Source organism: Schistocerca piceifrons, chromosome 3 (assembly GCF_021461385.2).
Source record: "Schistocerca piceifrons isolate TAMUIC-IGC-003096 chromosome 3, iqSchPice1.1, whole genome shotgun sequence".
NCBI classification, from domain to species: Eukaryota; Metazoa; Arthropoda; class Insecta; order Orthoptera; family Acrididae; genus Schistocerca; species Schistocerca piceifrons.
Window position 1 is genome coordinate 947,483,102 of NC_060140.1, and position 17,169 is coordinate 947,500,270.

A 17,169-nucleotide genomic window follows, 5' to 3' on the forward strand; every position below is an offset into this window, starting at 1 on the left:
GTGGTCGGCGGAAGGTGCACGTGCCCGTCGACCTGGGACCGGACCGCAGCGACGCACGGATGCACGCCAAGACCGTAGGATCCTACGCAGTGCCGTAGGGGACCGCACCGCCACTTCCCAGCAAATTAGGGACACTGTTGCTCCTGGGGTATCGGCGAGGACCATTCGCAACCGTCTCCATGAAGCTGGGCTACGGTCCCGCACACCGTTAGGCCGTCTTCCGCTCACGCCCCAACATCGTGCAGCCCACCTCCAGTGGTGTCGCGACAGGCGTGAATGGAGGGACGAATGGAGACGTGTCGTTTTCAGCGATGAGAGTCGCTTCTGCCTTGGTGCCAATGATGGTCGTATGCGTGTTTGGCGCCGTGCAGGTGAGCGCCACAATCAGGACTGCATACGACCAAGGCACACAGGGCCAACACCCGGCATCATGGTGTGGGGAGCGATCTCCTACACTGGCCGTACACCACTGGTGATCGTCGAGGGGACACTGAATAGTGCACGGTACATCCAAACCGCCATCGAACCCATCGTTCTACCATTCCTAGACGGGCAAGGGAACTTGCTGTTCCAACAGGACAATGCACGTCCGCATGTATCCCGTGCCACCCAACGTGCTCTAGAAGGTGTAAGTCAACTACCCTGGCCAGCAAGATCTCCGGATCTGTCCCCCATTGAGCATGTTTGGGACTGGATGAAGCGTCGTCTCACGCGGTCTGCACGTCCAGCACGAACGCTGGTCCAACTGAGGCGCCAGGTGGAAATGGCATGGCAAGCCGTTCCACAGGACTACATCCAGCATCTCTACGATCGTCTCCATGGGAGAATAGCAGCCTGCATTGCTGCGAAAGGTGGATATACACTGTACTAGTGCCGACATTGTGCATGCTCTGTTGCCTGTGTCTATGTGCCTGTGGTTCTGTCAGTGTGATCATGTGATGTATCTGACCCCAGGAATGTGTCAATAAAGTTTCCCCTTCCTGGGACAATGAATTCACGGTGTTCTTATTTCAATTTCCAGGAGTGTAATAGATGTGTCGCTAATAACTCTTGAGATGAAAAATAATTCAAACACCTTATACAAATATGTCGTTTATGATCATTTTTACTTAACTGGGAGGAAATGAGTCGGGACATGTCTTTGATCCAGACGTAGTGATAATTATCACGTTCGGAGAAGAGCAGCATGTTGACATGCAACTCTCGTTCACCTGCAAATTTTGAGAAATGGAGGGGGCCTACTACTGTATGCTTGTTCTGCTCATCTGACTTGCTTTTCTTCTCCAGGCCATAAACGTGGACCGATATTGCGGTATTCTGAGCCTCAAACTTAGGTATGTCCTGGATTCTTAAAGGGAACTCTATTCCGTCAAAGTTATACAGTCTCTTAATATCTTTGACTTTGTAACTGCTGGGACGCTCGGGATGATGTTTGTAATTGTAATTTCTCTCGCAAGCCAGGACTGACCATGCAAAACACGCATTATCATAGTTATTTTGAACATTAATGCACGCCTGCTTCTTCTCAATATCTATAGGGAGTTTAATATAACTAGACCCTCCATTCATTGGATCATAGACATGTATATGGATGTCGAGGTGTGGTATACTGCTGAGCGCTTTAGCGGATCCACGTACTTCCATCTCGGAAAATCGGGCCATAATAGCGCTCAAGGTGGATTCTCTATACCACTCAGCAATCGATGTGCTCCGAGAAATAACGCCATTGTCACCCCATATATAGTGCAGAGTCGTTGTCTCTGCGTCACCCTGATGTTTAGGGGGGTGACTCAGTTCACAGCATAACACAGCACTGCATTTAAAGGCTTTAAATTCCGGATCTTCTAAGAGTTTGAGGAGCTCGGTCTCCAAGACGGGGAGGCACGCCTCCAAAAACCTTACAGGATCGCGATACCTCCCGCCTGGATTCTCAATTCTGGTGAAAGAGATTCGCCCCTCAAACGCTCTAGCAACTGCTGAGTATTCTAAGGGAGTCATTACGCCGTTATTCTGATCGACTTCGTTATCGATAGGACGGGTGAGAGAACTACCGCTAGCCATAAGGAAATTACTATTATTACTGTTGCTACAACTAGGAGTCCACCCGATAGATGAATGGGTTGGTGATGGGTGATCGTAATCATCATCATCATTTGCGGGGAGAGGTATACGTCTCGTAACGCGTACCTTGCGTGGGCGGCGGCGGTGAGCTGCTGCTTCTAGAGGAGGAGGGGGTGACAGCCGCTGTGAAGGGCCAGGCTGTGGTGATGGCGGACGGGCTGCGCAGCCAAACGGTTGCGACAGCGCTGGGGGAGGAGCTGGCGCGTGTTCTGCATCCTCTTCCCGCGAAGCCCTTATAGGGGGGTACGCAAGGCGCGGCGTGTCTTTGCGGTTCGGTGCGCCCGAGTCCCGCCCCCGCAACCACCGCTCTAGGAACACGGCCTACGCCGTGTGATATACCTGTAAGATAAATAAGGAAAAAAATTAATTTAGTGATTTATATTTAAAAGAGCGATACATAATAACAATAAGAGTAGATAATGGTGGTTATGTGAAGGGATGTTAATGTTCAAAATTATTCACCTTCTCCGCTCTGACTCCATGGTTTGAGCAACTCATTGCCAAAATCAAGTAGATCCTCAAACCACTCAGGTAGGTTGATCTCCTCCTCAAACGGGTCAGGCAGGTTGGTCTCCTCCTCCTCTAAAGACTGAGTGTCCTGTGTGGCGGGCGCCGTTTGAACGCTACCGCCGCCTCCTTGAACGTTTTGGGTGGTTGAACCGAATTCTGAATTAGGCGCATCTACAAAGAAAAGACCGGCTTATGAGGACTAAATGTATACAATCAGGAAACGGGTATATATTAGATGAAATTATTTAAGTTTAAGAAGTGTGATTGTATTATAAATGTACTTACATTCGAGCTGCGCTTGAGCTCTTTCCATCTCGATCTGGTTGTCTAGATTAACCAAGATTTGCTGGAAGAAATCTAGAAAGATGGAGAAGACTGAATATAATATCGCATATGGAAAGGGAAGTGTGCTTTCAGTTAAGTGATAGAGAAATAAGCGGACCAGCAAATTTAAAAAAAGGAAAGAAATGAAATATTTACAAAGAGCACTGCACAACGAATATAACAGATACACAACACGTGGAAGCTCTATCTTTATAGCGGATACGGTAAATTAATTATAACACATACAACATGTGGAAAGTCATTCTTTACATTGAGATGTCCAAAACGGTTATAAGACTTAACACATGCACAAACATAGAATCCGTTAAAAGACTTAGTAAACTTTACAGAGAGAGATCGAAAACGGGTATAACATACACTCCTGGAAATGGAAAAAAGAACACATTGACACCGGTGTGTCAGACCCACCATACTTGCTCCGGACACTGCGAGAGGGCTGTACAAGCAATGATCACACGCACGGCACAGCGGACACACCAGGAACCGCGGTGTTGGCCGTCGAATGGCGCTAGCTGCGCAGCATTTGTGCACCGCCGCCGTCAGTGTCAGCCAGTTTGCCGTGGCATACGGAGCTCCATCGCAGTCTTTAACACTGGTAGCATGCCGCGACAGCGTGGACGTGAACCGTATGTGCAGTTGACGGACTTTGAGCGAGGGCGTATAGTGGGCATGCGGGAGGCCGGTTGGACGTACCGCCGATTTGCTCAACAAGTGGGGCGTGAGGTCTCCACAGTACATCGATGTTGTCGCCAGTGGTCGGCGGAAGGTGCACGTGCCCGTCGACCTGGGACCGGACCGCAGCGACGCACGGATGCACGCCAAGACCGTAGGATCCTACGCAGTGCCGTAGGGGACCGCACCGCCACTTCCCAGCAAATTAGGGACACTGTTGCTCCTGGGGTATCGGCGAGGACCATTCGCAACCGTCTCCATGAAGCTGGGCTACGGTCCCGCACACCGTTAGGCCGTCTTCCGCTCACGCCCCAACATCGTGCAGCCCGCCTCCAGTGGTGTCGCGACAGGCGTGAATGGAGGGACGAATGGAGACGTGTCGTCTTCAGCGATGAGAGTCGCTTCTACCTTGGTGCCAATGATGGTCGTATGCGTGTTTGGCGCCGTGCAGGTGAGCGCCACAATCAGGACTGCATACGACCGAGGCACACAGGGCCAACACCCGGCATCATGGTGTGGGGAGCGATCTCCTACACTGGCCGTACACCACTGGTGATCGTCGAGGGGACACTGAATAGTGCACGGTACATCCAAACCGTCATCGAACCCATCGTTGTACCATTCCTAGACCGGCAAGGGAACTTTCTGTTCCAACAGGACAATGCACGTCCGCATGTATCCCGTGCCACCCAACGTGCTCTAGAAGGTGTAAGTCAACTACCCTGGCCAGCAAGATCTCCGGATCTGTCCCCCATTGAGCATGTTTGGGACTGGATGAAGCGTCGTCTCACGCGGTCTGCACGTCCAGCACGAACGCTGGTCCAACTGAGGCGCCAGGTGGAAATGGCATGGCAAGCCGTTCCACAGGACTACATCCAGCATCTCTACGATCGTCTCCATGGGAGAATAGCAGCCTGCATTGCTGCGAAAGGTGGATATACACTGTACTAGTGCCGACATTGTGCATGCTCTGTTGCCTGTGTCTATGTGCCTGTGGTTCTGTCAGTGTGATCATGTGATGTATCTGACCCCAGGAATGTGTCAATAAAGTTTCCCCTTCCTGGGACAATGAATTCACGGTGTTCTTATTTCAATTTCCAGGAGTGTATGTTACATACAACACATGGATGAACAATATTTATAAAGAGCAGTACAAAACAAATGTAACAGTTAAAATAAAAGATTCATACACCTAAGTTAGAGGTAAAAAAGGCGTGGATAAACAATTTTTATAGAGAGAGAGATTCAAAAGGTAAAAAACGTAAGCAGGAACACACACAGAGCAAGTGGAGGAGCGATCTTTATAGAGAGCATTATAAAGATATGTAGCACTCATACACAGAGTTAAAGGGTGTAGATATCGGAATTCTGAAAATGTACTTACCAGGGAATGGAACTTCGTCCACACGAGCACGTTTGCTGCTGCTGCTGCTGTCACTGACGGTTCGTGATCGTTTCATTTTTACACGTTTAATTACGAAGACGTGACAAGTATTGGATGAATGAAGTATACGAGCAGTGAGAGAGTGAGGTAGGTCGGGCATTGATTTATATAGGTCCTGCCTAGCGCGTGTATGTAAGCGCGGGGTTGCGACAGAGAGAGAGATGGCGCTAACTCTCTCTCTCTCTATGTCACAACCCCGCGCCGGTAATAACGACTAGAGAGTCAACACTTGCCGGATACACTGCGTGCGACCTTGTTGCTGTCTGCTAACGATGCTTTGGAATGGACTCTCTCTATGTCACAAACCGCTACGGTAATAACGACTAGAGAGGCAACACGTACCGGATACATTCGGTATTTTGGAATGGCGCCGGCCGTGTCCCAATACTGAAATGTCTAGCGCGTATACGTAGGTGGGGGGAGGGGGGTGGGGGTTGGTGACGGTATTTTGGAATGGCGCCGGCCGTGTCCCAATACTGAAATGTCTAGCGCGTATACGTAGGTGGGGGGAGGGGGGTGGGGGTTGGTGACGGTATTTTGGAATGGCGCCGGCCGTGTCCCAATACTGTGGTCCTAAAAAATCACGCACATCAAGTGTAAAGGTGATTAGATTAGGAAATGAGACACTTAAAGTAGTAAAGGAGTTTTGCTATTTGGGGAGCAAAATAACTGATGATGGTCGAAGTAGAGAGGATATGAAATGTATATTGGCGATGGCAAGGAAAGCCTTTTTGAAGAAGAGAAATTTGTTAACATCGAGTATAGATTTAAGTATCAGTAAGTCGTTTCTGAAAGTATTCCTATGGAGTGTAGCTGTGTATGGAATTGAAACATGGACTATCACTAGTTTAGACAAGAAGAGAATTGAAGCTTTCAAAATAATGTGCTGCACAAGGATGCTGAAGATTAGGTGGGTAGATCGTGTAACTAATGAGGAGGTATCGAATAGAATTGGGGAGAAGAGCAATTTGTGGTACAACTTGACTAGAATAAGAGATCGGTTAATAGGACATGTTCTGATGCATCAAGGGATCACCAATTTAGTATTGGAAGGCAGCGTGGAGGGTAAAAATTGTAGAGGGAGACCAAGAGATGAATACACTAAGCAGATTCAGAAGGACGTAGCTTGAAGAAGTTACTTGGAGTTTAAGAAGCTTGCGCAGGATAGAGTAGCGTGGAGTGCTGCATCAAACCAGTCTCTGGACTGATGACAACATCAACAACAACACCATTCGTACTACAATGGAGTAGAAAAAGTGGCTTGGTTTAGCAAACACTGCTCGTTTACAGTTTTAGGCTTGCATTAAAAGTTATTTATTGTGGAACCATACATAGTGCTGTCCTGCAAGTGCACTATAGAATCTTCTCCGAAACATTTTTGAAGTGAAGTCTGTGTTACTTGATACGTAATACTGAAAGCATTTGAGGATGATTTCTCGTGTTTCAGGTTTGGAGCTAACTGATATCAAGCACCGCACTGCAGTCAACCGTTATGGGTGCTGCAGCACGGCCGTTGGAATGATGCTTGCTGGTCTGGTGTCTTGGGGGCTGCCCAATTGGAACTATTCCCTCTCGTTTGCTGCCCTCAGTTGTTTTATACTATTCTTCTTCTTCAGGTAATATACACAAAATAAACGATACATGGGGATGTGTAAAGATGCAATGAATATTAAAATTTTATGATTTTGAGATGAATGAACAAAGGACGACGAAAATGTACAGCTTGTGTTTAGGCAGCGTGTCTTGTGCAAGAACAGAAGTTCACCACAGATTATTTTTGAGCGAGAAGCATGTACAGTAGAAAGGCGTGATGCGAAGCACATAGCGAGCTACGTAGAGCTTTCGAGTGTCTCATCTCACTGACCAGTCGAGTGGTCCATTGTTGTGTGTGTGTGTTGTGGGACATTGCTCGCAATTAATCAAGTGCAGGGGCTGAAGACCTCTTAGTGTTCGGTATTCCCAGACTGCTCCTACATACGTCATCAGCCTTATAATGAGAGTTACATACACGTACTAGCCATGCTGCCATTCAGTGTACTTTGGCAGCTGAGCATTGAGTAGGAGGAATTAGAAAAGTCTGACTTAAACTCTGGTTTCAATTTCCTCCAGTTCAACTTAACGCCAATGTAGCTAATTCTCACAGAAAAATGTTTGTGTACTGTGATTTATCTACACTGTTTGTGCTTGTGCATATATATATATATATATATATATATATATATATATATATATGTGTGTGTGTGTGTGTGTGTGTGTGTGTGTGTGTGTGTGTGTGTGTGTGTGCATGCATGTGGGAGGGGAGGGGGTGCGGTCTGCTTGTAAACAGAAGTAACTTCCACTTAATAAACTCACCATTTCTCCAACCAATGCCTGAGACTTTTCAATCCTGTCTGTAAGCTGAGATGATGTTTGGTAATTTCCAGTACTGTGCCAGGGTGGGTTTTTCGTTGGTGTGGGTGGCTGCCAACACATTGTCGTGGAGGCTTAACGCGTGGACCTCCAGTATATTGCCATGAGGTGCTCCCTCCTGTTTACCATGTAGTGTTGATTGTTTACCCCGAATCTCTTGAAGCCCCTGTGAGTGAGTGACACACATGACCCTTTGCGGAATTCTAGCGAGTTTGCAAATGAAGCTGTTATGGCTAATACGTTCGGCGGTCAAGGAAAACAGTGCCTCTGGTTCTTTATTATTATTGTCGTGTGTTGTGCGGAGAAATAGTGTTGTGGCGAGGTGATTCAGGAATTGGAGTTTGTCTGGGCTCAGGTTACTGATGCAGTGCCAGTGAGAAGTTTCTGAATTATTTACTCAACAACACTACTGAAAGAGCTCAGCAGGATGATGAGCCTGTAATTTTGTGGGATGGAGTCGTCTTTCCCTGACTTAACTGAATATCAGGACCTTGCCCAGTTTCCAACGTGCAAGGAAATACCAATGTTTGAGGATAGCATTGTTGATGTTTGTAAAATTTTATAATGATGTACTTACGAGCTGGGTTTGAATTCCATCTAGACCAGTTTCTTTCGTAGGATGGTTTACTTGATAGTTACCATGATACGCCTTGTTTTACGATACCATATGTTGGCGAACCTCGAACATCACATTTCTTGCATATATATTTGGCTACAGTATGTATAATCTTTCTTTGTTAGCAGATACTTACCGTGAATAATTTTTATTATAATTACGATAGTTTTACAGTTTGTACGACGACGTAATAAAAAAGGCATTAGAGCAGTGTTTTCTTTTCGGTACTACAGCGTTGTGTTTTATAATTAATCCCAGAGATGTTATTCAACTTCAAAAAATGTATGAAATTGATAATTTGTAGTCTTTGATTTAGTCTGCTCTGATGAACAACCGTTTCCGTTCTTTAAATAAAATTTGTACTGTTTGAACCTTTTTCAATATTTTATGCTTCAGGTACTTCCACAATATGCAGACAATTAGCCCTAGCTTATGCTCTTGGCGTTATGTATCTCTTAACTTATAAAAACACTCTTATTTCAGTTTTTCCGTTTTACTTCTCTGAAAGACAAAAACTGGATGTTTGGTGAAATACGTTGTTCATATAATTTAACTTCTTCACGTTTGCAAGATAAAATATTTATTTTTAGATTTTGCAGTATCATAAACTCAGTAACAACGTTCTGCTTTCGTGATGCACGTTAAGCTTTTGGGACAAAATATAAACGGTAACTGAATACTGTAAAAGTTTATTGGATGAGGAATTCCGTTTTATGAAGACACCTTTGGCGTTTTGTTTTACCGAGACATATTTCAACATTTTTTGTGCTATCTTCAGTGGATTACTTTATCTTCTTTCTTACATGAAGCTATTGAATGTTAATGCTGGTACACAATATACAACTTAGTACGGCGGCGAAAATACTGAGCAAGTTCGAAAAATCGCAGAAAATTCCTGTGAAATGACAAAAGTGGTAGAAATCAGCATGTTACCATACCACAAACAAAGGGGACAGAAACATCAAAGCCATGACAAGTTGCAGATTGTGTAGCCGACTCACTGCTACCAACATTAACATTCAATAGCTTCATGCGAGAAAGGAAATAAAGCAATCCACTGAAGATAGCACAAAAAGTGCTGAAACATGTCTGGGTAAAACAAAACTCAAAAGGTATCTTGCATTAGGAGGAATTCGTCATCCAACTTTCTTAGCAAGCACGGGAATAAGAAGAACTGCAACACCAAAAGGTGATCGTACAAGTTCAAGTCATACAACTTTTTCTTACCTTTCTTTTTACATTTACATTAATAGTGGTCGAAAATTGTGTTTTCTAGCTGTCGCTGGTCTTCGGTAAAGGTGGTGGCTCTGGTCCCTGTCCTTTCCATATAAAACATAAAAATTTAACATTTTGTAATTATTTCACAAATTGTAATGGGTAAAAACCCTTTAATTGTAATTTGAAAGAAATATTTATCTTACAGACAGCAGCGTGACCGGAATGCAGTCGCACTATCTAGTCCATATGATTTCAAGTATCGTATGTCTGATGTAGGCGTGAGGCGCCTAGGCAAAAAGTGTGAAAGTTGTGTTTGAAGGGCTAAAACTGCCCTGGAAGAATGTTCCGCCTGGTCCTGGAGGGTTGGGAATCTAGCGTCTCTTACTGGTTCACCGTCCCATCAGATTAAACGCAGTTTGGTGGGCGGTGTCCAACCCAGTGAGTGTCTGATTCGATTATGGGCCTCAAAGAGTATGTGTTTGTTCCACACGTCAATTCCGACTGGGGCGTTTACCGATAAGGTTTCCAGTAGCAAAGGCATGCTGCGCTATGTTGAGTACTCTGCTTTTTATTGGCCCTGAGAGGTGCAGACTCCGATTTCTCGATTTCTCAAGTTTCGTTAGCTCTATTCCACTGTCTTGGTGGCCGTTTGTCGTTCGGTTCTGTCAATCTGTCTATCGGTACAACAGACAAAACATCTGATTATCTTAAACTGTCTGCGACGTTCTGATAGCATATCAATCACTACCGCGATGTGTGTGTTCTTCTGATTGCTGAACATGATAGCTTCGAACCTATTATTATGCACACTGAGGAAAATTGTAGTAATTATTACACCAACAATCTGTCTATCATCACAGGACAAGAGTCACAGTTAACTTTAACAATTTTCGTATGACATTTATAGATCATTCGTTAAATAATTCCTATTATACCTTAATGGGTTATTTAGCCAACGTGGAACAATCGTTTGTAAAAATGTAACACATATTTATAATGCAATACCCACTTCATTCTACAATATACTTTCTATAATACACATTCTTACTGGAAAATCTTACATGTAGATCTTCTTCGTCATAGTGAGGGGACAACCAACTGGTTTTAACAACCGATTGTCCAGTCTACAATTTTTTTGTTCAGTCGTTTTTTTTCAGTCAAGTGAAACAACCAATAATTGAATGTAGTCTCTGCAACCATGTAAGCTGTATCAGTGTTCTCACTCAGTCTCAATGTTTGAATTGTTTCACTTAATGTGAGACAGCTGACTGACAAGTCTCTGATGGTTACATCAGCCATATTAATGTTTTCACTCAGTCTCTGGGTTTGAGAGATTTCATGTGCATACTCTTTCAGTCTTTTCGGTTATACATGAATCACAACTAATTTTGCCAACTTCTTTAGAGAAAAGTAATGTAATTTATCTCAAGGAAAGCTGAAAAAAGTATATTTCTTAAAATGAAGCATTTTTAAAATTTGAGTATTCATTTGCTTAAATATGCATTTTTCGTCCTTCTGGTATTAAATGTGGATGTTTGGTGGGTTTTAATTGGTTAATGATTGGTGCTACAAGATAAATTTATGTTGAACTAAATGAACAATCACTTTTTTATTTAAATTTACTGAAACTCTATTTCCTCTGGTTTGCACCAATCAGCAATCATCCTATTTTGGTACATGCTGAGGTGACGTGAACATAAAACATATAATGTCAATTGTTGGAAGCTTTTTTTGCGAGAAATATTTGTTAATCTTCTTTGTATTTCTTTAATTAATATAGATTCAGACTATGAATCATCTTTGCAGAGACTTTAAATCTCACTGAGTTTGCCTTGAGGATCATTTTCTAATCAGTCATAAGGTTTATTCCATCCTCACACCACTGAGCATTTCGGAGTTCTGAAACCAAACACAGAGTTCACTATTAAGAAAATGCCTCTTCATAAACATGGATGAAGAGCCAAACTAATAGTTAGTGAATGCACTCAATAAAAATAAGATGTCAGGACAACAACAACGGTGACGACAAGTGATAACAGAGTTGAGTGAACAATAAGGGTTAAATAGTGGCATAACAATGGAATGTTCACACTCAAAATGGAATGCATTGTTTTCCAACAACCAACAGAATCGATTCCTTTGATTCAGTTGTTCCTATCAGTACTTCCTCATCTGAATATACATTTTATTGCTCAGGAATATCTACTCAGTTTTTCAGAGTTACAAAGATTCAAAGATTGAAGTGCATAGGAATAACGAAAATTCTAATGTGAATATATATGTATCATATGTGTTTGTGGCTCATAATGGAACATTCGTTTCCCTATTAAGCTTAATTTGTTTCGAGTATGAACATACTAAAATACTAAAGAATATTGTGCACTACCGATAAATTATTGTTAAGCTCGAAATGCAACCATTTAAATGTCCAAATGTATAAGTAAAGTTTTCATTGTGTCTTTTCTTTGTATTAAGCTGACAGCTCTAATATTGTTGTAAAGCTGATAAGTGGACCAATATTCTACTACAACTACTACTGTGATTAGTACTTACAGGAGACTTGTATTTTTTTGGTGACAGTTGGTTCCCCGAGTCTCCACGCTGGCTGGCGTGCAGGGGTCGCGAGCAGGAGGCGCTGGCTGTTCTGCGGCGCATAGCAGCCACTAATGGTTCCACGGTGCCTCCGTTCGCCTTGCAGGTGATCCAGACCGTGGGCAAGAGCAAGACAGACAGGAAGGGCTTCCTTGGCATATTCTCCAGCTGGAACGTCTTCAGGAACACAGTAATCCTCATTGTTGCCAGGTGACTTACCAAACAACTTTCCAACTCGTCTTTGTTCTACTAGAACCTAGCAGTTTATGGGTGGTACATATTATCTGCAGCCTCTTCAAATTTCTAGTTCAATGGGAAGGCGAAGGTGGCACAAAACTTGTGAAACCTTCCTAATTTCCTTCCAGTCTATTCGGGACCAAAAATGACCAAAATTATGTTTTGTCACCAGGTGACAACTTCTGACTACAATGCTGCATGTCTGATGTTTCCTCCAGTATTGTGGCGGTCGTGGAGTTACCAATGCACAAGCAATCTGCACTTTATTTATTGACTGATGCCTCCATACAGCAATACAGTTACCAATGCCATGGTGCAGCCACTGTCACATAGGCAGTGTGTGGAGGTGGAACGCAGAAGCAGCACAACAGCAGCTGACAGCGCTGTATGTGATGTGTCAGCTTATAACGTATCTATACTTTACTGTGCATTTTAAGATTTCTATCGTGTCCACCCATTCGTCTAATACAGGGTGCCTAGGAAGCTGTTTTCTCGGATACCTAGACATCAACTCAAGCAAATCTTATTAATGGAGTTTACTACAGTAAATTAAATTGACAGTACTTAACTTTGCCTTTGTCACAAAGAGGTGCCGCAAGCAATTGGCGACACGTATATATATCGAAGGACATTGATTATTTTCAATTCGCATGCAAGCAATTTGTGTAGATCACAAGTCACAGCTAATCGTTTGGATCACGGCCCGTCTTCTAGCGAGGCTGTGGCTATGCAGAGTGGCGCTTATACTCTCTTCATGTAGGGGCTGCTACTGTCATTGTGTCACCCTAGTGAGCGTGCTAATGGCTGATGTCGTCTCACAGTCCTCTCTGCTGTATCATTCTAGACTGATGTGCTGGTGCTTGATGTTAACACTCGATCAGTTTTAATTCTGACATACGCATATAAGATTCCACTGTTGGTGGAAACGAGGTATGAAATTCGATGATTAATGCTTAGCGATTGAGTACAGACAGGTACAATCTGGTTGCTATTGCAAGAGTATTTATTACTATGTAAACAATGATCGAAATGTAAAAAAAATGGTAATAAATAAAAATATCTTTGTACTTAGCCATAATTTTAAATCCTATAATATCGTTTGAATGAATTTAAATTGCAGAATAAAACGGTCGTCAGCTCCAAAAATGAGCAAAATTTTAGTAAATGACTGTAACGTCATTGAAATCACCTGAATATTGTGTGTTGAAGACAAAACATCAACTTGACAAAATCCACCCATGCTAGCTGACATGTGAAAAACAAGTGTGACATGAACACAAAAGATGTCAATTTGGAATGCAATGTTGTTAGTTACCATAGTGGTCACCAATAACAATCAATGACTAGTAAAATTTTACGAAAACTGTGCTATGTTTGTAAACATTCCCTTTTTGAAGTCACTGTTATTGACTTGTGGATAACAGCCTAACAGTTTAGAATAATCTGACTGTGTGTAACTGATAAAGGCTGATCAGTTAATATTTGAATGGGAGTTGTTTTGTATCAACTCTAACAAAGTAAATTAGGATGTCAGGCAGCAATAATTGGTACAAACTTTGTTCTTAAGGTTCCATTATTTTGTCTAAACAGCACGAATGACGCAGTTACGCCCTTCATCTGACAAAATAATAATAGTTTACTCATCACAGGCCGCCTATTAATATCGTCACATGCCAATATGCTTTTTGTAGCACTGACTGTGCAATCCTCACTGCAATCCAAATCGTAGGTGCCCGGTGCGGTTATTTGCGTAATCACGGTACACAAATGAACACATAAACATACCAACACGTCACTCAGTTCATGCCATTTCCGTATTTGCTGGAGGTCACGCTCACGGTGTTGGGTGACACACACACTCGTTAAACAATGGTAAATGCGGTCGGCCATCCTGCGGAAATCCGCCCTGCTCGTTTAGCAGTCAACAATTTACTTTTTCAGAGTCTCAACACTGATTACTTTTTGGTGCATTCGGCTCTCGACTATGGATAGTACCTACTGCGACCTTTGTGAGGAAAAGATATACTGTTCTTCATACGTAAGGGGTAGTTGACCCCTTTCATCCCCACCTCCCTCCCAAATGCCAAATGGACTTCTTTGAAACTGGAGATGGAAAAGAATATAGACAGAGTTAACAGTGATAGAAAGTGAATAAATATATAAATTCAAGAACAACAAAATTTGCAAACTGAATCCTCTGACTCCGGTAGTAAACTGCCCCTACAAAACAGATTACAGCTCTGTTACAAACTATACAAATGACACAACTGAAATTGTAATTTGTTGAAACAATACTATCACATATAGATTATAACAAAACGCCTCACTACCGTAATTTATTAATTATACAACGCTGGATGTCTATTGAATCATATTGTAACAAAACTATTTTCATTTTGGTTCATCTCTGTGAGGTCTGCTGTGCAGAATACAACGAAAATCCTACTATATTAGCACCACACACCACAGGAAACAACTATCTCTAATTAGACTAATACGTACTTAATACAAATGCAGATAAATGACAATAATTTCATCTCTACTCACAAATATATATATATAAATCTATCGTTAGTGTGGTCATCACAAGATAAATCTCTAAAGAAAGGTCTTTCTCATTTGTTACAAATTGTGTTTCCTGCTTTTGAGTGTCTGTTATTCCCACAGTTCATAGAATGCTCCATATCTAGGTCATATTAATACACTCTACAATATTCTAAACACTAATATTTCTCACACTATAAAGGATAACTATGTCTCAGTTCTTACATGCAATTCATCCCTTAAATATGGCTAAGTCTTTTATCATCATGAAAACCCATAATCCAGAATAGAAACAAATATAGTAAATAAAAGACAACAACTGACACTTGAACACCAGTTCTCAAGATCTTTATTCTCCAAACACACATAATAACCAAAATCATCCATATACACTTATGTTTGTGGCTGTCTAGGCCCTACTTCATCGTCCTGAATACTTCTCTCCTTCAGATTGCCCCAATCTTCACATGGATAGTAGCTCTTTATATTTTCAATTTGTTCCTTGCCATGCACTCCATCGGTTTGAGCATATTCCAACTCCAAAGTATTGTGGTGTTCAATCTTGATAATTTTATATGGTACCTCATATACATGGTTAAATTTATGTATTTCAGAATCTGTCTTCTTGGATTTAGCATGAACTTTCACCAACACTAGGTCTCCTACCCTGTAGCTTACAGGTTTCGCCGATTTATCATGTCTTTCCTGCTTCCTTTTAACATTCTCTCTCATGGTTCATTTCTACTAGTTCAAGTTTCCTTTCCAAAATTTGGTTATCTTCTTGTGGATATTCTACCAACTCACAAAAAACACTCAGGTAAGATTTCGCATGGTGCAAATCCTTTCGGATCATGTGTTAGGTGGTTCCAAATACACTCGAATTCTTCTAGGTATTCCTTCCAAGTACCGTGTTTCTTGTCACAATAGGTCAGAGACAAACGATTTAACTCCATCATCCGTTCGGCCTGGTTCGAAACCAGTTTGTATCTACAGATGGCGGTCTGTTTTATTTGATGCCTATTCAACATTTCCCTCCACTTCTTGGATCGGAATTGGGATCCATTATCACTTCGGATTCATTTCAGTGTACATGCATTGCTAAAGCGATCTTTTTCAAACTTATAAATGATGACCTTGCTGGTTGCTTTCTTTAATGGATAAGACTTCAGAAATTTAGATACTAATTTTTCTGCAACTACAATTTGGGCGTAATTTTTTTTGCCACAGGCAAGGGACTGAACAGGTCCACTGCCACGATGTCTCTAATTGATTCTGGTATGACTGGATGCATGTAACCTTTATGTTGAACAGTGGCAGTTTTAGTTTTCTGACAGGTGTCACAAGTGCTCAGCAACTTGTGTTTATGCATATATCTTGAAGATGCTGTCCAATTTCCGTTTCTCAAGGCGTTTCTTAGGTCCATAATGGGCATTGCTTTAATGTGTGTACCAGATTAACTTGTCTATTATATTCTCTGGTATACATAGTCTCCAGCTCTCTTCCTCCTCTATTTTTCTCTTGTACAGTATTTCCTGGTGGATATAACAGTATATCCTAATCTTTTCTTTACCAGCACATCTATACTTATTCTTGATTAATTTCAGTTTTTCGTCCTGGTTTTGCTCCCTACGTGTGTTCCTCAAGAACCTCTTCACAAGATCTTCATGCTGTACACCCTTCATTAAATTTACCTGAACTTCTCCGTCTTCTGGTCCTCTCACACCTGTTCCCCAAGAATCGAGTGGCTGCCTTGATAATGCATCAGGTACAGTACATGACTTACCTTGCTGGCTTGTATATCACTTTGCATTCATGATCTTGCAATGCAATTTTATCAACCAGCTGTGTTTCAGTTTACTTGTGGTTAAGAATGTTAGGGCTTTGTAGACCATGACCACCTTTACATGTCATCCTGTTAGATAATAACGAAATCGCTTAAAAGCCCACACAATAGACGGTGCCCCTTCCTCCATAATGCTGCATCTTCTTTGCCATGCATTCAAGCTTCTTCTTTATAACCTTGCTCTCTCCTTCTTTCTGTATCTGGTTTAAATGTGTGCTTAGTCCATAATCTGAGCTACCCACTCTCAAATAAAAGTCTCTAGAGGAATCAGGATGCCATAATGTATCTGCATTACACAATGCTTCTTTAATCCTTTCAAATTCTTCTTGACATTCATCATTCCAATGCCAGGTCATTTTGGCTTTAGTAAGTGTTCTCAAATGGTTCAAATGGCTCTGAGCACTATGGAACTCAACTTCTGAGGTCATTAGTCCCCTAGAACTTAGAACTAGTTAAACCTAACTAACCTAAGGACATCACACACATCCATGCCCGAGGCAGGATTCGAACCTGCGACCGTAGCGGTCGCTCGGTTCCAGACTGTAGCCCCTAGAACCGCTCGGCCACACCGGCCGGCCAGTGTTCTCAGTTTTGGGGCAGTGAGTACAGGTTCTTTCA

The 17,169-nt window shown here is 42.4% G+C and overlaps 1 protein-coding gene across 1 annotated transcript in view; it reads left to right on the top strand.

The window, feature by feature from the left end:
* The first annotated feature begins 5,150 nt into the window (after positions 1-5,150).
* The window catches only part of LOC124789251 (carcinine transporter-like), a 30,985-nt gene continuing 18,966 nt past the window's right edge, over positions 5,151-17,169 (top strand). Inside the window, exons 1-2 of the mRNA XM_047256546.1 lie at positions 5,151-5,179; positions 11,916-12,137. Of these exons, the coding sequence (XP_047112502.1) occupies positions 5,151-5,179; positions 11,916-12,137 (251 nt within the window). The remainder of the gene's footprint in view (positions 5,180-11,915; positions 12,138-17,169) is intronic.